The sequence below is a fragment of the Scardinius erythrophthalmus genome (assembly GCF_964197995.2).
Source record: "Scardinius erythrophthalmus genome assembly, chromosome: 13".
Lineage (NCBI taxonomy): Eukaryota > Metazoa > Chordata > Actinopteri > Cypriniformes > Leuciscidae > Scardinius > Scardinius erythrophthalmus.
In genome coordinates this window covers 31,927,733-31,950,006 of record NC_138233.1, presented here as the reverse complement: position 1 = coordinate 31,950,006, position 22,274 = coordinate 31,927,733, and the positions used below count along the sequence as shown (strand labels likewise).

The following is a 22,274-nucleotide window of genomic DNA, read 5'->3' as shown; positions in this document are numbered from 1 at the left end:
GATGTGCGTCTGTGGAGGGAAAAGTCCGCTGTGCGTCGGGTGCAAAATAGGAATGATACATGCGTCAGTGTACAAAGTCAATTGCGCTGGGTGCAAGATAGGGTCCTAGGGGTGTAACAATACCATCATGTCACAATTCGATACACATCACGATACTGAGCTATTATTGTATTATTGATACTGAGATGTACTGTTGATTAAAATGCTAAATTTGGTATTACATTGTGGGTGTAAATGATTAGGCTTGGACTTGGTGCTGGAAACCCAATGCACAGGACAATAGAGACACCAGAATAACAATATTCATGATTCTGAAGCTGAAAATACAGAATTATTTTAGACGAATATGCTTGCACTCTGTCACTGACTAGATATATTTAAAATAATGTAGGCCACTTTTACTGGTAACATAAGACATTTGGCATTATCAGGACCCACAAATATTCCCAGATTGCATTATTATACATTATATTCAACATTATATATAGTAGTTTAATGTAGTACTGACACTAAAACTCTGCAAACTTTCTCACACAGTAATTATTATTTTGGGTGAACTATCCACAATACATATTGTTGCATTTTTGTATTGCGATATATTATGACATAATATACTGTTACACCCCTACAAAACACTGTTGCTTGGTCTGCATTTATCAATTCCTAATTGAAGCAACCATACACAAAGTTCAAAGCATGTCTGATGTTTAACAAGTTGTGTATATGATGTAAAGAGTGAAATAATTACACGCATATAAGCAAAGTTAGTGTGAAAATATGTTTTTTTTATAACATCAATAGCAGCAGCACAAAGACAAATTGCTTTTGAGGGAACAGAGTGAAAGTGAAAAGGCATTGGAATGAGTTTAGTAAGAGAAAGCAGTGAGATCGGTCATACATATGCATACATATTCACAAAGGGGCAAACACTGAAGTTACTGAAGGGGCAAGTTACTCTTTTCAGAAAGCAGTGTCACTCAACCAAGAATATGCATTTACCATACGATACTATCATAGGTAATGGGTTATAAGTTGTGTGAAACAAATATAATGTGAGACAAATGGAATGTATGCCTTTTGTTTGCAAATAAATATGAGTTTCGTCTTAATGTGTTCATATCAATGAGTTCAATCATGCATGAGAAACCACATATTTGAATGTACTAATGGAACATATAAGCAAGTTTAGCATGAGAAATGCACTTCAAAGTTAGTTTTTAAGCAAACTATTCCACGAATGAGAATATTGTGTTTCCATGAGCTTTGTAAGAGAGACAATGAATTCACTCATGCAATTCCATTCAGTATGTTTTCACATGTACAACTAGACAAAAACAATGGAAGTCAATGGGAACCGAAACTGGTTACCAACATTCCAAATATCTTCTATTGCATTCCACAGAAGAAAGAGAGTCATACTGGAATGACATGTGGGTGAGTAGGTGATTTTTTAAAATCATTTTTAAAAGAATTAAACATTTTGGGAAAACTACCCCTTTAAAATGGTCATATCCATTAACATGCTAAAATATTTCAGAGAGTTGTTATGTGTGTATGTTGGCTGAGTAATATTATGAGGTTTTGGTGCTGTTTTTAGTAGTACAAAACTCTTTTCTTTGTCCCAAGACTTTCTTTGTATGGTGACATTTGATCTCAGCTTCAAGCGTGGCTCCTCCAACTAGAATTTAGATCCCAAACTATCAATATCATAAAGCTTTTTCAGTCTTGTGGTCAAGTCTCTTGCAGGATTTGCCAAAAACTCTAGATTTTGTTCATTCATTTGCTAGTACAAATATAAGAATACTATCTGTTGTAGTAAAGTGCTTTGTGTAGAGTATGTACCTGATATAGTGATGAGTACATTGAGCCCCTCCAGTACGTCCATCTGTTGGAAGCGTCTTCGGCTGATGAGAGAGTAAACTTTGCCCTGACCACTGCGGTCCAGCAGCCACAGGCCGTTCTCTGTGCCCACCAACAGATTCACACCTAAACACACACACAACAGTCATAGTGAGGAAAGACAGATCTGCCTCAATTATATCAATTAAAACAACATTTTCACTGCATGCAATACCTGCTTTGAACAAGACAAAAAATACACATTGATAACGGCAAGTTTATCATGTAATAAATGGGTGAGATTACAAGTTGTTCAGTTAGAGTCATTAACACAGGAAGCCTGTCATTTCATGTACTGATGTGACTGATATCTTTGCTGAGATGGGAGTGTCTACAGTGTGTAACTGGATGTGGGCCATGTGTGCATCAGCAAACTCACTGAAATAAATCATATATATGAGATACAATTACAATCATTCTGAGCAGTCAATGACTGGACTCTCCGAACTGATTAAAATTTCAACATGCAGAAATGTGGCCAAAAGTTTTCATTCCATAATAAAATAGTAACAAAATTCAACGAAGGTCAAAATATATAATGAAAAGATGTGAAATGAAATGAAAAATGAAAAAATCATCCGTAAACAGGACGGGACAATTTTTCTCAGAGGACTGCTGATTTTGATGAAAAACAGTAGGTATTTTGCTCCATATTATTATACAAACAATTAACAAAGTAGATTTCATTTCAGCTTTACAATTTCAATAATATAACAGTGAAGTGAACATAAAATGAAGTGTGCATTACAGTGATTTTCACAGTTTGATAGTGAAGTTAAGTATTACTTATTGAGCAGATGTCAATCATGGCAGGTGACACCATCCCGGTTCTGTCTTTTGCTTTGTTTTAGAGTTTCAAAACATTCCATATGACATTCATTTATTTTATTCTTTTACATTTGATTTAAGCAGGAACAGGCAAATGTATTTCTGAAGTGTGATGTGTATATATGAAGATGTCTCACCCCACAGGCTAGCGCAGAGGATCTCAGCATTGAACTTCTTTTTATATTTGCGGATCTCTGGGGCGTCGCTCTGAGGTCGAATGTTGGTGGGGTTGACGTTCACCACAGAGCCCTTCCTGTGGGGCTGTCTAACACACGGCTCACACCTGCCATTCACTGACAAGAGAGATGCATGTGTTTCATACACTGACATTTTACTCACTGTTTACTGACATTTATACAGGTCAGTGGGCATCAGACTCACATTGGTCGTATCCCTGCGGACTCTGAGGTGGAGATATCTGCAGTAAACGAGGGTCAATAAAAGGTGAGAATGAGGAAGAGGAAGAGGACGTGCTTTTTCCTGGCTGGTTATTGAATACTTTCTGTTAATACAGAATAACACAAGCACAAACATCAGGGGGAGAAAGACAATGCAAGTATGATCAAGCAGACCACCAAATCATTGCTCTTTCCATTAAAAAGCGCTGACCACATGGAAACATAATTCTATAATATTTTTACATCTATGTAAAAAAAGGGGGAAAACACACACACACAAAAAATATATCTTTGAAATTATTAGGCTAAGTTAGGGGTGGGCGATATACTGGTAGTCTTAAAATACATTTAGTCTTAAAGTGACAGCAGCCTAATATACCTGGTGCTGTCTGTGTTTTTAATCTTAATGTTAATCAAACAACAAAAGATGAAGAGAAATTGCTCCTGACTGAATCACTTTTGTAACTTTAATAAGAATATGTTTATATTTAATTTACACAAAGAAGACTATGCAGTGTTTTTTGTACATTTACAGTAAGTGGTTTATAAAATGTATTTAGCCTAGCATTTCTTATTTAGTGCTTGAATTTTTCAGGTAGGTCTATTTCATTTGTGTCTTTGTTCTATTGTAGTTTGTTGTCCTTGTAATTAGTTTGTTTGTTCTTATTTTATCTGAGTGTTTACTTGTCTTCAGTGAGCTTTTTTTTAAATACTTATTTAGGCAGGTATTATTTTTTTTGTGTGATGTTGACATTGGTGACGAGAATTATGAAATTGAAATGGTATAAAAAAAATATTTAAAGCAAAAATAACAATATTGTGATATATATTGTTATCGTAAAAAAATAAAATGAAAAATAAAACTCGTATCATGCTATAAGTTTCATGACCAGGCAATTGAACCTTGTGTGAAAACTAGAGATGCACCGATTACAATTTTCTGGGCCGATTCCGATTTCCGATTTTTCATTAAGTTTGACCTGCCGATACCGATTTTAGCCGATTCCGATTTAATTTTTTCTAACCACTTTACAGCACACACAAATATTTATTTTATATCTTTTCTGTAATAGAACATTTTACAATTTGCATAGTACATGTTTTTTTTTAACAGATAAACGCTATAAAATAGAACTATATAAATTACTCCAGGTGTGGGTAATTCAAACATCTAAAGTGCAGTGTTATGGAAGAACCATTTCCTTTTCACATTCAATATCCAATAATTTTTTATATATGTATTTAGCAAACTAAACGTCTGTATGAAAACAGGGAATGGCAATAAAATAATATATAAATAAAAAATAAATAGCCTTGCAGTATAAAGATATTTCTCAAAGCACTCACACACAGGCCTATTGCAATCACTTGTACAAACTGAATAATAAAACAAGTTTAAATGGGTACATTTTCTATAAATATTAGTCTTCGTTTTCTTTTCTGACATAGCCTATTCCAGTTCTTGTTAAAACACGCAAATTCTGTGCATTTTGGGCGCTTTTTTGTGAAACCCTATTTAGGCTATTTTATCAATCAAAAGTGTGCTTTCCCTTTAATTGAGCGTGAGCAGTGCAGCAAATAGACTCGGCGCCGAAACGCGCGCTTCACTGCTCGCGACGCTCCTGCTTGACGCTCACGCGCTGCTCCCGCTCCCGTTGTGAAAGCACTCATCGATTAACATGCACGCTGAAAAAAAAATACGCACTTGCGGTCTGAACAGACGTAATTCACGAGGTTTCCTACATGTGTGTTCCGTGTGCACGTGTGATTCTGATGTTGCGTTATGTTAATCATGCGGCGCCCGAGTGCATTTGACCGGCATAAAATCGGCATTTGTCAGACTGACCGGCCGGTCGCCGGTCACGGCCGATCACGTGAAAATCGGCCAATTCCGGTCACCAGCCGATCAATCGGTGCATCCCTAGTGAAAACACCCTAAAGCTTGAGCAGAGGCTGAACGTTATTAAAGCTCTATCTGCTTACCTCTGGAACATGAGTATTGTGTGTGTCCAATGATCAGAGTATTAGGCACACATTAAAAAGAACCAATCTATCAAAACCCAAGCTCTCAAATGATGTTATCAGTGGTCTGAACAAAGCCAGAAGACATCTAGATGAAGACCTACATCAAAGCTCTGTGTGGTGAGTTGGTGGCAGGTGAGCTCATGTGTGGGGCTCTTGTGCAGGAGGTCCGGCAGATGGTAGCTGTCGCTGGATTGGGATCCGGAAGGCCTCTGATGGACGTAATGTGTTGGCTTTGCTGCACTCTGCTGGAGAAACATGAATATCTTTTTTAGGACAGGAAATCCCACTTTGAAAAAAGCTGACAGTATCTCTGAAAAACTGATGGATTGAATGATTACAATAAATACAATAAATCTCCACTGGTGAAAATTAGCTGCAGTATCACAATAAAACCAAAGGTAGATGAACACAGGAGTACATTAGGACCCAATTATTGAGTTTTTTCAATATATAGTGATATGTTTGTCAGCTGTTTCAGCCTGTTCCCTAAAACAACAGACTGAAGGTGACTTTACCTGCTGCGGTTTCACATTGAGATGAGGCTGAAGAATGATGTCATTAAACTGCCCTCTGGATAACAAGGGCCTTCCATTGCTCAACGGAGACCTAGACAAATGACAGTCAGAACGATTTTAAGGATGCCAAAGAAAACATTTGATCCTTTGACCATGAACAAGGCAGCAAAGACACAACAGTAGAATAACTAGAACTATACCTGCGAGCAGAAATTATCAGGGTTCAAGCACTTTAAGGCCTTCAAGCCACTGCGTAAAAAGGTATTATGTTTTATTTAGCAAGCATGTAATCACTTAGATCATAGATGGGAAAGACAATTCATAGCCAATATAGGCAGTTTACTAAGGAAATACATGGTTTTTAATCCTTTTTTCAAATTCATAACAGTTAAAGTGGCACCCATGGCCCAATGTACATAAAAGTTTCCATGCTTCTTTAGAATCATGCGCAATCTATGCAAATCAGGCAGGAAGAGGGCCATTTTCAGCCATTTCATGGGATTTGCCATTGAAATACAGCAGTTTTACACTTTTTTAACAATTATAGCCCCACCTATGGGCCGATCTCCATAAAAGTCTGCATGCTTCTTTAGAATCATGTGCCGTGTGCTCACCTAATGATGTAAAATTCTGGTTTTTAGTTTAGGAATGATAGGCTTTTGAGTAGACTTGGCCATGCCTTTTTTCTAAAGGACCCTGCTATAGCTATGCAAAGGCCAAAGTTCAACATATTTTTGATAATTATTGACCGTCCTAGAGATAAAACCGCAGTGGTTTTATCAAGGTTGAGACAAAAACCTAGGACTAGTTTGCGAAAGTTGGTACTTGAAATAATCTCCAATATTTAACGAACGATTCGATTGTCAGTGGCGGTCCTGGAGGCAAAGTTGCTCAGAATGAGTGGTTCTACCATGCAGTATGAATGTTGTGGGCGTGTGCGAAAAATCGCCTGGTATATAATCCAGTCAAAACAGCCAAGTCAAAAACGCGAGTACATTGGTTTGTATACCCCACACAACCTCCATTTTGCTTTTTTTGCTATTTGACTTGTAATAGCAGACAATATGAAACAAGTCTGCTACGATACCCTCACTCCCTGATAAGGAAGAATTGTTAATAAAATCAGCCAAATGTTTATCTGTTTCTGTGTGGGTTAATAGCACTGAGTACAAAAAAACATCAAGTTCAGTTCCACCCATAGGGTACAACGGGGCTCTTTAGCACACCTTAAGAAAAAATGTGCTTTTCACTACTCCCATAGTGTATGAGCAAAGCTGCAATGTCTTTGCCAGGCTGTTCGAGAACTAGCCGTTTTCCATACAGAAAACAACCAGCACAAGCTAATGTGGTTTGACGTTGATAGGACATCGGCAGAACAGCAGAAATGTGACTGCCACAGGCACTTCTGCATTGCGAGGAATTCACTGTCTTGATTCAGTGACATGCAGAGCCTAGCATGTTCACAACCTTTGACACAGGGACCTATCCATCCGGCACCAACCATATGTCTCCTTTCACATTCATTTAAATCATATCAGGATTATTTTGGTATGGAGTTTAAATCAGTTGCAATCACTGTTGAAAGGGATAGTTCACCCTTAAACGATTCTGTCGTCATTTACTCATGTTATTTCAAAACGGTCTGACTTTCTTTCTTCTGTGAGCACAAAAGAAGATATTTTGTAGAAACCCAGCGACATTGGAGCCCACTGACTTCCTTTGTATGGACAAAAACAGATGTTCTTGCATGTTCCACAGAAGTAAGAATAAGCCATACAGGTTTGGAATGACATGATGACAAAATTGTAATTTTAGGGACTTTTTTTTTTGTTCCCTCAAAATTTAAAATTCTATCATCATTTACTCATCCTCATTCTGTTACAAATCTGTATCAGATTCTTTGTTCTGCTGAACACAAAAGAAGACATTTTGAAGAATGTAGGTAACAAGACAGTTGACTGTAGCCATTGACTTCCATAGTATTTTTCCTACTATGGAAGTCAATGGCTACCGTCAACTGTCTGGTTACAAACATACAGATTTTTTGGTGAACTATCACTTTAAGGCATTGCCATGGCTGATAAACTTAGCATGACATTAACAAGAGTATGATTATATGAAGTATAACCACAAAATCACATCAGCCACTTCATGAAATTCTCATAATCTTTGACCATGTGTGTTTTGTTTTTAAATTGGTCAACTTTCAGAGGAGAGCAAACAGTCAAGGTGAGATTACCTAGTCTTCTCATCATCTTCATCACTGGAGGAAGAATATTCCGCAAGCTTCATTAATGGGCTGAAGTGAGACTTCATTCCCAAACCCTTAAAGACGAAAACAATTTGATATTAAAAGCCAACAATCTTCAGGCCTGTTCACACCAAGGACGATCACTATAATGATATAGATCTACAAATTGTTCTAAATTTAAAAGAATAGCAGAGTCCACACCACAACCATAACGATAACAGCACAGAGGAACAATATTGTTGGAATCACTTTTAGAAAAAAAATTTCCAGCAGAAGAATGATAAAAACATTGACAGCCAATCAGAATCCATCATGCTTTAAAGAGCTCAAGTATGTTGTAGCGGCAGGCGACAAAATTGCAGTGCGAGCTTAGTTATCGTTATAGGTATCTTTATAGTTATCGATTTTGGTGTGAACGGGCCATTACTGATACTTGTTTTAATATTCTATATTTGGTTAGGAAAATAAAGAGTCTCTGCATAAAAAGCAGAGGTGAAATCAGCTGCATAAAGTGCTTAAGCGCTGCAACATTATTGAATATGAAATACAGATTCACACCTGGTTTGATGGTGATGTTCCTGGACTTTGAGAGCTTCTGTTTTGATGAGCTGGACTGTCCAGCATACAGTAACCTGCAAGAATGAGAATGTCTACATGACAGTGTACAAAGACATATGCTTGAATTATTGACCATACTCTGTTCTGATACAGGTTTCAATAAGTAACAGATAGAGAAAGACACTGACCTGACTGTGAACTGCTTGTTGAGCTGTTAGAGAAGGACATCTTAACACTGTTGTCCAGAGAAGACTGACGATCTCCACTGATAGAAAGACAAGAAACAAAAACAGCCACAGTTTCTAGTCTGAGGATAATGAGGGGCTTCAGAGGACTATATTTGAGCCTAATTAATGTGGGTTTGAAAATGTGTCCTGCAAGGATTTCAAACAAAAACTTACCTGGATCCATATCTATGATGGCTTGTGACATCTTTGAATTTTGACGTTGTTCGTTCTGGAATCTTAAGACAATATTTGCAAAAATAAACAGATTGCTTAATTTTTTTGTTGGTGACATTTTAGACATTTGTTTAGTGACTAAAGTTAATTATTTAGTATTCTTCATGCAATGCGTTTGACCTACACTTCTCAATGCTATTTCTATGCTATTTTCACTTTTTTGTGCTAACCACATGTCTGCTTTGAATGGATGTCACATTAAAGGAAGGAAGGAAGGCACCTCCCTTTGGAAGAGGAAGCCGTTCTGACCACAATTTTAGCAGTTGCCACCTACAGCAGTTGCACCAAGCTGACACAGCAAAACTTCAGTGTAATAAATTTGAATGAATACTACAATGAGAAGTATAGTATGATATAGGTTTAGGTTTCAATTTTGGCTGTGGAGATATATCTGAGGCAACCCATGCTGACAACTGAAACGCTCTCTCAAGGACAAACCTTTGGTGGCTGATCATCAGGCATGAAGAAGACTTCATCTTGTGTTGGCGAGAGAGGAGCGGTGACATCAGACATCGAGCTGCTGTGATGAATCTCTCGACTGGAGCACACGTTCATGTTCTGAAATCGACAGATTACAGAGTCTTTTACTCCTTTAACTGAGTCTTTTACTCCTTAACCTTTTTACTGCATACTTTTTCAGTATGCAATGCGCTGGATTCTACATCCGTGTCATTACACTGTACATATTTATACATGTTTATACACAATTATTTATTTTGTTCATACATGTTTTGTATGTATGTATGTATGTATGTATGTATGTATGTATGTATGTATGTATGCGCAAATCATGTTCGATACTACAACTTGAAAAAAAAAAAAGAATAAACTTTAATATCTAATATCGTATATTTTTTATCATTCTATTTTCTCCCTGATGTCCACCTATAATGTTAGTCAATGCTTTTTCACTAAAAACAGAACAACTAAAACAACAGTTATTCCTGATCCATTTTCACCCTCTCTCAGACCCAGCAGTTCTTCTGTTATATTTTGCTTCTGTGACTTTAACACTGTGTTCCAACCAGACATGATACAATAAAGTGACGAGCGATGAAATCTCTTCTATCTAAAGCATGCCATCTGTGGAAATATTAAGAAGTCATGAAAATACAAGGTAGAGAAAACCCTTTGCCATGGACAGACAACTTGTCGCTGGAATCTGGACTTGACATAGACTTCTATATTTAAACAGTCTCCAATAGGGGACGACCATAGAACGACTTGATGTCATTAATGAACAAATAAGCCTGAACCTCGAGCAGAGACTCGAACGCGGGTTGCCTTGTGCACAGCTATGGCATATGACACAGCTCTGCTCACAAGGGTATTGCTCCTACATAACAGCTTATTTTTATCAGTTATTTTGTCTTTGGGTCGTAATATTTCTCACAGATTTCTGCTCGTTATAAATCAGATACAGATAAAGTAGCACAGTAAAGATTTATATGAATGCATTAGTGAGAGAGTGACTACGTGTGAATTAACTCTACCTGGCAGCATCTCTCCACTAGTGAAGCTGTGGGTTTTGGTTGCTAAGAAATATATGCTAAAACTTTTCAGTTTCGAAGCTATTTTATTGTTAAATCATAGAACATTTCTGCACTACTGAATGTTTCTGTGTGCACGATCTGCACTCTGCAAGCTACTGTCTGTATGCTTGTACGTTACAATGCAGCAGAGCATTAGTTCAGAAGCACAATTAACTTACATGTACAATGCACTGTTTAAAATGTGCATTAAATTTTAAGCATCCAGATGGTATAATCAAACATATTGTGTGGAGCGCTCTCAGAGTATGCATTTATTTGCCGTTTTAACTGTAAACGGAGCGTAAGAATGGACCTGTTGCGCCCTCTATAGGCCAAGATCAGCGACTAGTCGACGTCAAGCTTAAAGCGTCATGGCAGAGCATTAAAGTCGACTAGTCTCTGTGCAACCCCTTGTCTCCAATATCTAACTTGTGAAATGAGTAACAGCGCTTTGCTGTGCTGACAATTTTAGTGCTGCTAGTTTTACTGCCCTATCCTTCAATAACAGTCTGCATTACACTGGTACAGATTCATTAAGCAAACTGTGATAAAAATGTGCCACTCAAATTCAGACTGAAATGAATCAGGAATACACTTTAGCAGCCTCTCGTTTGTAATGATGGGATTCTTTAGACTTCATATTTTACTGTTGAGGATTAATTATATTCTTCCTACAGTACTTCTTGGGGAGGAAATTCTGCATCCTGAAAGCTATAGTACGTTGTCGTAGAACATCAATCTTTTATTGCAAGTGATAACGGACAATTTGATTGTTTAAGAGCAGATTCAGGGACAGTTGTCATGTTTGTGATGTCGTACCGGCTGTTTGGCGGCTCTCTGGAGCGCTGGAGTACAAGGACTGGAGTTGCTTCCTGATCCCAGACGTGACTGAACATGAGGAACCCTGACAGCTAAATTATTCAGATTGACAAGATGGGTGTCGAGGGATTCCAGTTTACCTGCCAGCTGAAAGCCAGAGTTTCACAATGTCATCACAAAATAGAGGCCATCCAAACAGGACAATCAAAATATCAAAATACCATAATGCATTGTTATATAAACTAATCTTGACAGAAATCTCATGATACACCATCAAACTGGACAGTGTGTGTTTACCCCATCGTGTGGTGAGGTGTCTCTAGTGCTCTTCTGCTGGACTCCGTGGTCGTGCTGGAGCATCAGCAGCTGTGACTGATCTCGGGGAAGCGTGCGGAGGGGTTTTCTGCCCTGAGCCTGATGATGTGGCCCACAAACACACAATTAACACACATCACTTAGACAGGGGTGATGTACAGCATGTCATTATCACACAATGATGAGGTGATCAGGACCCCAAAAAGAAGTCCAACTGCTCATTACATGACAAGAAAAGTCACGCATACTGAATGGACATCAAATACTGATTTCAATTGAAATGTGTTATTGTAGAGTAAAATTTCTTGCTTGGAACAACAGTCAAATGTATAGCTTAGTGCGCACTTCACAAATATATTTGCTGCCATTAACCAACCATTCTCAAAAGAATCATGAGCAAAATTGATCATAGAGACAATTGGTGGCAATGGATCTATGATCTACTATGATGCTTTTGGAAAATGCATGACGTGTTTATTTTTGTGTCCAAGAACACTATTTGCTTGTAAAATAATTTGATAAATTCATGACATCATGTATCACTTTATTCTATACAACCTATTTAGTTTGAATCCATTTTCAGTACATTCAAATAATAAGTATTTTTTTATGTTTTGGTATCTTAAACTCCAAAAATGTCAGGTGGAGCACAAATGAACAGACAAGAGGCTGTTTACATGAAATCGTTTTCATGTAAACAGACACGACAACATTTACACGACAACAGCGTTTTGGGTGCCTGAAAACACAAACTTTTGGAAATGGGTTTCAAAGTGCAAGTTTTTGAAAACGGTCTCCATGTAAACAACAAAAACACAAATCTCTGAAGACGATGATGTCATGCACATGCATATTACGTGTTCAGTCTATAGTGTTTCATTGCAATCTGCCTGGCAGCAGAATACAGCGTTTTATTCGTTTTCGCAGATCCGTGTGAATGGGGATCATTTTGACAACGATGTACGCGGAAAAATCAAACGAAAAACGTATCCGTTTTAATCATATCAATGCCGTGTAAACGTAGCCTAAGAAAACTATTTAAAATAGTGTTTTAAAAAGAAATTCAAAATTAAATACTATGGCATAATTTTATGTTCGAAATCTTTCATATAAACCAATTTTATAAATATCATTAGTTTTAAAACTGTTGAGATAATTGAAAAACTTTTGTCCAACAATTTGTATGTTCTCAAATGTCAGGGTGGCACAAATGCAAACAGGGGTCTGTTATTATGAGGTGAAAAGGTAATAACAAAAACCATTATCATGCATCATCCAGAGGACCCCAATTGATCTTAATGGCAGAGTGAAAAGGTTAGTGGATCTCTCTTAAATACTGATAAAATCAGCTACTTTCAAGTATGGGTAGGTTGGTACACTTTCCATGTCAGGTAGTACAACCAATGTAAAGATAGGGAAATGCCATTTTATCAAAACCTTCTTTATTGTAAAAAATGTTCAATATAAAAACTAGCTGCAAAAGTCATGTGGTGCAACTGCAATGAATGCCCTATATGAAATACAAATAAAATGCAAAAAAAAACATTTTTGCTAAATAAATAATACATTTAAGCTAATATTGTCATTAGTATTCTATCTCTAAATTATTGTTCTAAATGTTAGTTTTAAGTTAAATATGTTTTACACTTTCAAGTATTTTCATGCTGCAAGAAAAGCAAATTTTGAAAAAAGAAAAGAGGTGATGAATCTTGTTTAATAGATCTTTAGTAGATAGTGTTCCATTCCAGTTGCTATGCATTTGTTGTTTTTTATACATTTTTATTAATGTATTTTTGATATTCTAATTTAAAATGATCTTCTTTTTGAATCAATATAAAACATGACTTTGTTGTTATTCAATCACAACCGATTAAAGTGTATCTAACCAATATATTGCACTGTAGCCTTTTCCAGTTCCTATGAATGTGGTGTTGTGATTTTCTGTTTTTGATCAATTTACTACTTTTATTTCAATACAGATTGTGGAATGAATAAAAAATTGTAAAAAAAAATCCAGTATTCAGCATATTCCTTGTCATTATTAATGTTGTCAGGAGGCACAACTGATATTCATCAGGTGCATTTGTATAGTTGTACGATTAAATTTATGTATTTAAAAGTAAAATCGGATGCCAAATATATTAAATTATTAATGCTTACTATAAGAGTTTGCTTACACACAAATATTTGGTTGTACCACCTGAAAAAATGAATTTAAACACTTTGAAATGTTATTTAACAATTGAAACATTGTTCCTGACTCAAAAATATGCATTCCATCCATTTTGAAAATATATATAAAAAAAATGCCTTTTTCTTAGAAGCTTTATTTGTCAACTAAGATATCTAATTTGCAAAAAAAATTGCAAAATGTCTGTATCTGAGTAAAATTTCAAGCATGCATAATCAGTCAATGGAACATGCATTTAACATCTTCAATGACAAACAAGCATTATCAGGCAGCAGTTGATTTTAAACGGTTCAGTATTAAAGAAGGCATTTACCTGCTCAGCAAAAAGACTAAGAGACACCGATTCAGCATCAGTCCTGTGATGTTCACTGTCTTTGGGCTGAAATCCAATGAGAATAAAAGACACATTATACCAGAAAAGCAGCAGTGAGGTTTGAGGTTAACATTTACAACAATGGCATTTAAGAACAAGACAGCATGAAGGAAATTCAGGTTTTGAACACATATTTAAAATGTTGAATTGCCATATTTTCTGGAAAATAAGTCGCACCATGTCATACTGCATTGTTGAGAAAAGAAAACACACACACACACACACACAAAGATAAGTCGCATTTGTATATAAGTCACATTTTATTATTACATTCAGAAATAATATAATGTAAATATAATGTATTTAAAATAACATTTTAAACACTATAATCATGTATTTTAGTTCCCCTCACTCCACAAGAATCCCTCAAATGTAATGGTGTACAGAACAAGAATGAAAAAATGTAAGTATAAAATAAACTAATTATAGTGCCATTCATTATAAACAACATTTATTATAAACAGGAAGCCTAAATGAATTTGAAGCGAAACTGAATTACTGGCATGTGGGAAATGAGCTATAGCCTATAAATAAACTTCACATGCCTTACCTTGCCTAAAAAGCACAAACTGAGTTAAAGTTGAATGTGAGGAGAGATAAAAACCCATAACATAAAACATTTCTGTGTGAAATCACAGACCAATAAAGTCTAATTCGCCAACAACTGACTTGTTGCATTGACCATTCATTAATGATTTCTGTTAATTTGACAAGAGTTAACGTTACTCCAAGGCAGTGAGAACTGAGAAAATCAACTGACCTGACCTTGGATTTTACTGTTAAATGTATGAAAAAACAAAACAAAAAAAAAAACTACAGTCCATCATAATCTATTCATTGTAGGGACTGTTTGACAAAACATTCTAATGAAGAGGAATAATAAACTCAAACCTGTTTCTTATGATTTCTTTTGCCTTTCTCTGTGACATCAGTCTCTTCTTGCCATAACATCTCCTGAAGCTCTGGCCACTGGAGTCCGGTCTCGTGTAACAGCCTTTCCTGGTGCTTTCAAAACACAAACACATTGGCTATGAACTGACTTATTAATTGTTTTTTATTTTCTATATTGTACAATAATATTAAAGAAATAACACAAATTGTCAATTTCAGCTTCTTCTTTTGTCTAGATTCCAGCTTTCAGGCCCTATTTTAAAGATCTAAGGGAACTAAGGGCAGGACGTGAAAATGAAAACTGCGTCGGGTTGAAACTAGCAAAGAACACTTGCATCGCGCCTGGCGCTGCATTGCACCGGTTGTATGATAGGGCCCTTCAAATGTAACAAGGTGCATCCTGGGATGCTGTTTAAATGGCATTGAAGGAGTTTCCATGTGTGAACTCTGAACTCAGATATTCCTTCATTTCTGTTTCAACTCATCTGATTTTTAAATGAAAATGATAGGATTGTAAAGAGATTGGTATGTTGGCACAATTTTGATTCGCCTACAAAAGAAATTTCACGGAGAAACTTTCAGGCCAAAGGGTTTTTAAAATCTTGAGAAACAAATTCACTCAAACGTATCCAAACGTTTGACTGCTAACATACAGATTTAAAAGATTTAGATAGGCAGAATGAAAGACGGGGAGCTTCCAGTAAACCATGCTACAACTGACTGGACATAAATGTCAAACGCTTGAAAGGACACTGAAAATCCTAAGCAAACAAACACTAAACTTGTAACAAAGCCAGGTAGAGTAAAACAAAGTGTGTCACTCTCCATCTGAATGGTGAAACATTTTCTCTGAAATGTGCACATATACGTTGCAGATGATTACACAATCTAAAAAAAACCTAGAAAAAACATTCATTCTTACATCTTCGAGGCGTCGTCTTTCCTCCTGCTGTTGTTGGATTCTCTTCTGTCGGTCCGCGAGCAGTTGTTTCTTGTAGTTGTCTTGATTATGTACTTGCTGGAGTAGTTGTGTTTGTGAGTTTGTCTCCTGCTGTAGACGCAGGAACTCTCGTCTTAACATGGACTCTCCAGGAAGATTGACTATAGAGCTATATGAGCACAAAGCAAATGATGTGAGAAACCACCAAACCTAAGACCAGGGTGATGCTGAAAACGAACATTTGTACTAAGCGTCATGCAGGGCTGTCAGGTTTTCATGCCATCTGCCATGTGGAGACTACTGACAGAGCACATTAACCCGAGGGGTGACACGCTCACTGACCTGAGCCATTGTAATGGGTCACAAAGCAATTTATGGCTACGTAACAATTTCATTGATTTACATTGATCTACTTTTTGGTCATCGTGGCACAAACATTGAGCTGCTTGCTGATGATGCCATTTAGTTATCATTTAGTGATCTACTATAGTTCAATAATCCAAATCTCACCTCTCAAGTCAACATAAAATCCAAACTGATATTTACTTTCCTAATGCACTTTTCTGGTCTTATTATCAACGCTTCACCAGTGCATGTTATTCCAAAGAAAAAAATCTACATTTTTTGCCATCAGGCCAAACAGTTCTGAGCAGGCTGAATGCATTTCTGATTTTCTTTAAATATGTTTCTGTCGGCTGCATTACGAAACAGTTTGCTTTGTTTCACATGTCTCTAGCTTTAAATATGCAACTTCACTGCATAACGAATGCATAAAAGCGAAATCAAATGGATAAACTAATGCAAATAGATGGTAACAATCATGACATTAAACATTTGGTTTGGATTTGTGCTTATTTTTGTCACATTGTTTTAACCGCTTGAGGTACTAATGTTAGCATCCTCTCAGCCTCGACGGCAAACATACTGCTGTTCTCCACTAATGCAGCATCTAGTCAACAAATTAGTTACTTTCATATGAAAATATGTACTGTAGTGTACTGTATAACATACTGTTTCATTGTCTGATTTAAATCCGCATCTGAACTGAAGTGTCCTGCACGTCAAAACAAACTCCATGAGGTGTCAGTGATAGTTTTAATTTGGCCTCTAGAGGCCGCTCTCGCACTGTATAATGTGCGAGACCCTTCCAGCAACGGAACCAACCCGGAGAAACTATTGGTATGGATTTGTGCCGACAACCGATTGTTCCAGTAACCTGAAACTGTATATTTCCTGTATTTTTTATTTGTGTGTGTGTGCAAAACACTTTATTACCATTGTAAGTGAACCTCTAGGAACATTGAAATAATAACAAAATCCATGTCATGACCCCTTTAATGTTAATCAAACAAAGAAGAAAATAACTTACCGCTTTTGACTGAACAACTTTTGTAGGTTTAAGAGGAATATATTTATATTTAATTCATACAGTGAAGACTATGCAGTTTTTTTTTGTTTGTTTTTTTTACATTTGATTATTCAATTTCTGTACTATTTCTAACTACATGTTAAATAAACCTTTTCTACCGGAAAAACTTAATTAGTTTAATTCAAAATTGTTATATTGTAATTTGCTTCTTTGTTCTTATTTTTACTAACAAAAAAAAAAAAACTATATAATGATATTTATCTTTATTGTGATACCATATAGTGAAATTAGATTTTGGTCATATCACCCACCCCTAGATGTGTGTGTGTAGATTACTTGCTATCACAGAAATATATTTTTATATAAAAATGTTGCTGTGTATTGTGACAACACTAATGCTGATGCATACACGCACAAACATACACATACAGCATTAATGTTGTCACATTTTTCATTAGTTGGTATGAGCCAAACCTGATGGTGGAAAATAATCTAGTTTGTCTTTTTAATCTTTCATCAAAATGAAATCAGTTGCTGTGCTTCTGTAATGGCCCTTTTTATTTCTAGCCCATCTCCTCCCTCCAGAAAGTGTAATATATTGATTGGTGTAATTTTATTTTCAGAAATATGAATTATGACATACCTGGGTTCACCCTCATCTTCATTTATGGCATCATCTTCATCTTCACTTCCACTGTATTCATATTCTGTTCCCTCTGTTAAGATTGGCCACAAACAGAACTTCAGACAAATGAGGCCAACATTGCAATTCATTAAAACTGCTTTTAATAACACTGTCATTTCAGGCATCTGTAAAAATCCCAGAAGTTGGAAAGTCAAAGAACGTGTAGCCTGAAATCACATTAAAACGACAAAATATTCGAGGACCCTGCCAGTCTAAATCAGAATGTCTATTCGGGCTAAATGAATAAACCATAAGCACATCAACACGTCATTGTGTGTCTCGTACCTTTCTCTCGTCTCCTCTTCCTGGTTCTGTCCAGATGATCTTTGAGTGTGACGCGTACTTGTCGTTCATTGGGAAGGTCTTTAATGAAGGAATGGCGTAAGAGGGTCTCTGTGGATGGCCTGTGGAGGTAGTTCTTCACCAGACAACTGTCCACAAATGTCAGAAACTTTTTAGACCTTGAGGAGCAATAAAAAACAGATTTACTGCATACATGTCTTCAGTGGGACAGTAAATTTGCTAAATGCTACTAAATACTCTTCAAATACCAGTGGTGGATGAAGTACATACAGTAAATCATGTACTTGAGTAAAACTACAGATATCCTATTAAAATATCTATCTATAAATTACAGAAACGTCTGTCTGTATGTCTGTTATTCGCATATCTCTCGAACCGTTAAGGGGGTCGCACACCGGACGAGAAGTCTTTAAAATTCGAACACATTATTTTCTATGAGTGTACACACACCGGCGGCGCCATTCGCCGTCTGTCCGCGGCGTCCAGCTATGGCTCAGGACCTTGTTCAAAATCCTGCAGCGCCACAGAGCGCCATTTACATAGTTTTATATTAAATTTACATTTATTTGTCTCGAATCATCGTTAATGTATATACTGACTTCACCCTGTGCTGCAATATACATTTAGTTTTACATTCATTTACAGAAATCAGCTGCATGGATGAAAACTGCTGATGTTATCGGATTTTCAGGTGAGATTCTCAATTCATTCAGTTAACGGACGCTCTGAGGTAAAGTGTTCAGACTGCAGACTTAGCAACGATTGTATTCGATACCTCGAGTTGTCCTAGACGCGACGCGGCGCTGCGCTTCTCGTCTGGTGTGCGACCCCCTTTAGTCTGATGGATTTCAAACTTGACAGGTGTCTTGCTACGGGCACGAGTAAGAAGGTTGTGGTTTAAAAATAAACATTCTGACATTAGAGGGTTGTATCCACTGATCTATATAATGTCATTCTATATAGATCAGTGGTTGTATCGGTCAAAGAAGCCCCAAGAAGGTTGTGGTTTAAAAAGAAACATTCTGACATAAACACTCTGTCAGCTACACTGTTTAATTTTGAATATTATATTTTATTCATGGCCATCATTTGTAGTAACCATTCACAAACTGTTTGCTCAAGTGTAGCATTTTTTCGGAGTTCACTGTGTAGCCTGCTCCCTGAATCGTCGCGCTTATTCATTTGTGGATGTTAACTGAATCTGTAAGTCACCTACGCTGTTTACTTCTGTATATTATATCTATCTATAAATTACGGGAACGTCTTTCTGTCTGTGTGTGTGGGTGTGTGTGTGTTTGTGTTATTCGCATATCTCTCAAACCATTAGTCCGATGGATTTCAAACTTGACAGGTGTCTTGCTACGGGCATGAGTAAGTGCAGTGCAAAGTTTGGCGTTGTTTGGATTAGAAATGCAAAAGATATCGTTAAATATATATTGGTAAAAGAAGCACACACTGGCTCTTGCCGCTGGTTCACTCCCCCTCTCACACTGCACACTGAGTGAGCACAGCCCAGGACCAGAGACAGAGAGGGTCGAAGAAAGCAGCGGAGCTTAAGTAGCGTTTTCTCGGAGTTCACTGTGTAGCCTGCTCCCTCAATCGTGTAGGTCATTATGTCAGTATGTCAGTATCAGTATTTGTTTTCTACCATGCACAAATAAAAATGTCACTGAACTTTTGCTGTGTAATTGTAACAATGAGCACTCAAATACACCAAACCAACAATTACTAAAAACACACACAAAAACTGATTTTGCACGGGCACTTTGCACTGCTCCCTGAATCGACGTGCTTATTCATTTGTGGATGTTAACTGAATCTGTAAGTCAGCTATGCTGTTTACTTGTGAACATTATATTTCATTCTGGTGCGCTTAGCGTTATCGCTACTGTGTAATAGTAGCCTATGCTATTCAGCAACTAAACAATGCGTACACAGTCTCTTTCACGGGCATCATTTATAGTAGCCTATTCACAAACTGTTTGCTCAAGCATAGTGTTTTCTCGGAGTTCACTGTGTGCTTTCTACCATGCACAAATAAAAATGTCACTGAACTTTTGATGTGTAATTGTAACAATAAGCTCTCAAACACACCAAACCAACAATTACTAAAAACACACACAAAAAAAATATTTTGCACGGGCATTTTGCACTGGTTACTTTCAATTTTACTTGAGTAAATGTACAAAAGCACTTGAATTTCAATGTACTTACTTTAAGTACTGATTGATGAATGTTTATTTTGCTCTATCCTACTGCTCAAAATATGTGGGGGGAGGGAGTGGGAATATACTAAACACACAGAACTTAAAGAGCTTACATAGGTAACAGATCAGTCTGACATCATTATGAATAATAATGCATTTTCAAATAGCCAGCACTAGTCAATAAGGAAGATTATGCAGACACTATTGATCAGCAAGCAAGAAAACATTTTATTTTATTACCAATACTTGTCATTCACTGATAACTACTATTGATAATTATGCATAATTAAAATGTACAAACAAGTGAAAATAACAAAATATAGCATTTAGTACATAGAAATGAGGAAAAACAAAATGTGTGTTGACAAATATAAGCATACAATATAATACATAGGGCAAAATGTGTTTAGAAGTAGAAGACCGCTATGCACACATACTAGTTTTATATAATTTGAATCTACTACGGAAGCGGGGAAGATGCATGGGCATTCATTTGCATTATTTTAATGTTTTGTTTAGTTTTTAACTAAAACGTACCCTGTGCAGACAGTAATACACAAATGTGGACATGTCCAAGCATTTCATACAATGGGCTTAAACAGTTCACCCTTTTACAGCAGATTTAGTTAACAAACAACTGAAAGTCGTGACTTAAATATGATATTCTTCTACAATAATAAATCCTAAAATGCGGCATCGCGTTATCAGTCACACGCACACTCAAACTTCAAGGATCTCTCGTTCTTGGCTCATTTTGAGTCAGACTTGTGAATCAGTGAATCATTGGAATCAGTGAGCTGTTGACTCCAAAACACATGCAATCGGATCGGTCGATTCACAAATGAATCGCTTAGTGCGATTTGCAAATCGATCTAACAGGTCACTTGAAAAGAATCAGCCTGTTCACGAATTGGACGGCGCTATCACATCTCGAGCTAGTGACGATTTCTTCACTTCAAAATAATGAGGGCCGACATGTTTTTATGAAATGTAGTGGAGTAAAAAGTATTATAATATGCACATTAATATCATACTTTTGATCCATCTGTGTGAAATGTTCCATCTGTGTGAAGACTGTGCACAAGCCACAAAAGAACAGTGTATCCGTGCCACAGAGGCAACGAACACTCAAAAACAACACATTCCAGCACAAGATCACCTGTTATTTAACACGAATGAATGAAATTAATACTCTACTAGTCAGCTATAGACACTTCCTTTCTATTAGATACATTCGTGCCACGAGATGTTTTAAAAAAGTGGTGGGGACATGTAAATTATGCCTATGCTGTTAAATATGCAAAATAATCCTTCACTGGAACTAACAATATCAGTGTAAACCAAAACTACTGTGTGAGATCTCACTGGAAATTCTATTGAAGACATTCTAGCTAGCACGTGTCACAATGCTCTCTATAATAAAGAAAAGTAATCTTACCATTTCTTAGACTTTAGTTTGGGAGGAGGGTTTCGTGGAATGAGAAACAGCGCTCTCATTGGATGCATATCACACAAGGCTGTGGAGAAATGTGGAAAACATAATGAACCATTAAAGCATATGCAACTTGTATAGTTATATAAAAGTGTTGTTGTTAGGTTTTTTTTCGGAATATGCCTAGGAATAGTGTAAACTCACGTGGCGCTCCCTCTGCCATCTCCAAAGCTGTGATACCCAGAGACCACACATCACTCTAAAAATATGCAATGTTTTTCA

At 36.7% G+C, this 22,274-nt stretch overlaps 1 protein-coding gene across 5 annotated transcripts in view; it reads right to left on the bottom strand.

The window, feature by feature from the left end:
• LOC308700779 (traf2 and NCK-interacting protein kinase) overlaps window positions 1-22,274 on the bottom strand; it is a 78,696-nt gene that overhangs the window by 17,241 nt on the left and 39,181 nt on the right. For 2 of the 5 annotated variants that reach the window (XM_081382553.1, XM_081382557.1), the window contains 19 exons: window positions 22,197-22,251; window positions 21,999-22,077; window positions 18,336-18,511; window positions 18,009-18,081; window positions 15,979-16,165; window positions 15,057-15,170; window positions 14,106-14,171; window positions 11,584-11,700; window positions 11,287-11,433; window positions 9,374-9,493; window positions 8,876-8,937; window positions 8,663-8,739; window positions 8,475-8,548; window positions 7,905-7,990; window positions 5,666-5,756; window positions 5,252-5,395; window positions 3,109-3,229; window positions 2,865-3,020; window positions 1,843-1,986 (listed from right to left, as the gene is read on the bottom strand). In XM_081382553.1, coding sequence (XP_081238679.1) covers window positions 1,843-1,986; window positions 2,865-3,020; window positions 3,109-3,229; window positions 5,252-5,395; window positions 5,666-5,756; window positions 7,905-7,990; window positions 8,475-8,548; window positions 8,663-8,739; window positions 8,876-8,937; window positions 9,374-9,493; window positions 11,287-11,433; window positions 11,584-11,700; window positions 14,106-14,171; window positions 15,057-15,170; window positions 15,979-16,165; window positions 18,009-18,081; window positions 18,336-18,511; window positions 21,999-22,077; window positions 22,197-22,251 — 2,089 coding nt within the window. The remainder of the gene's footprint in view (window positions 1-1,842; window positions 1,987-2,864; window positions 3,021-3,108; window positions 3,230-5,251; window positions 5,396-5,665; window positions 5,757-7,904; window positions 7,991-8,474; window positions 8,549-8,662; window positions 8,740-8,875; window positions 8,938-9,373; window positions 9,494-11,286; window positions 11,434-11,583; window positions 11,701-14,105; window positions 14,172-15,056; window positions 15,171-15,978; window positions 16,166-18,008; window positions 18,082-18,335; window positions 18,512-21,998; window positions 22,078-22,196; window positions 22,252-22,274) is intronic. The other 3 variants (XM_081382555.1, XM_081382554.1, XM_081382556.1) reach the window with 3 other exon arrangements.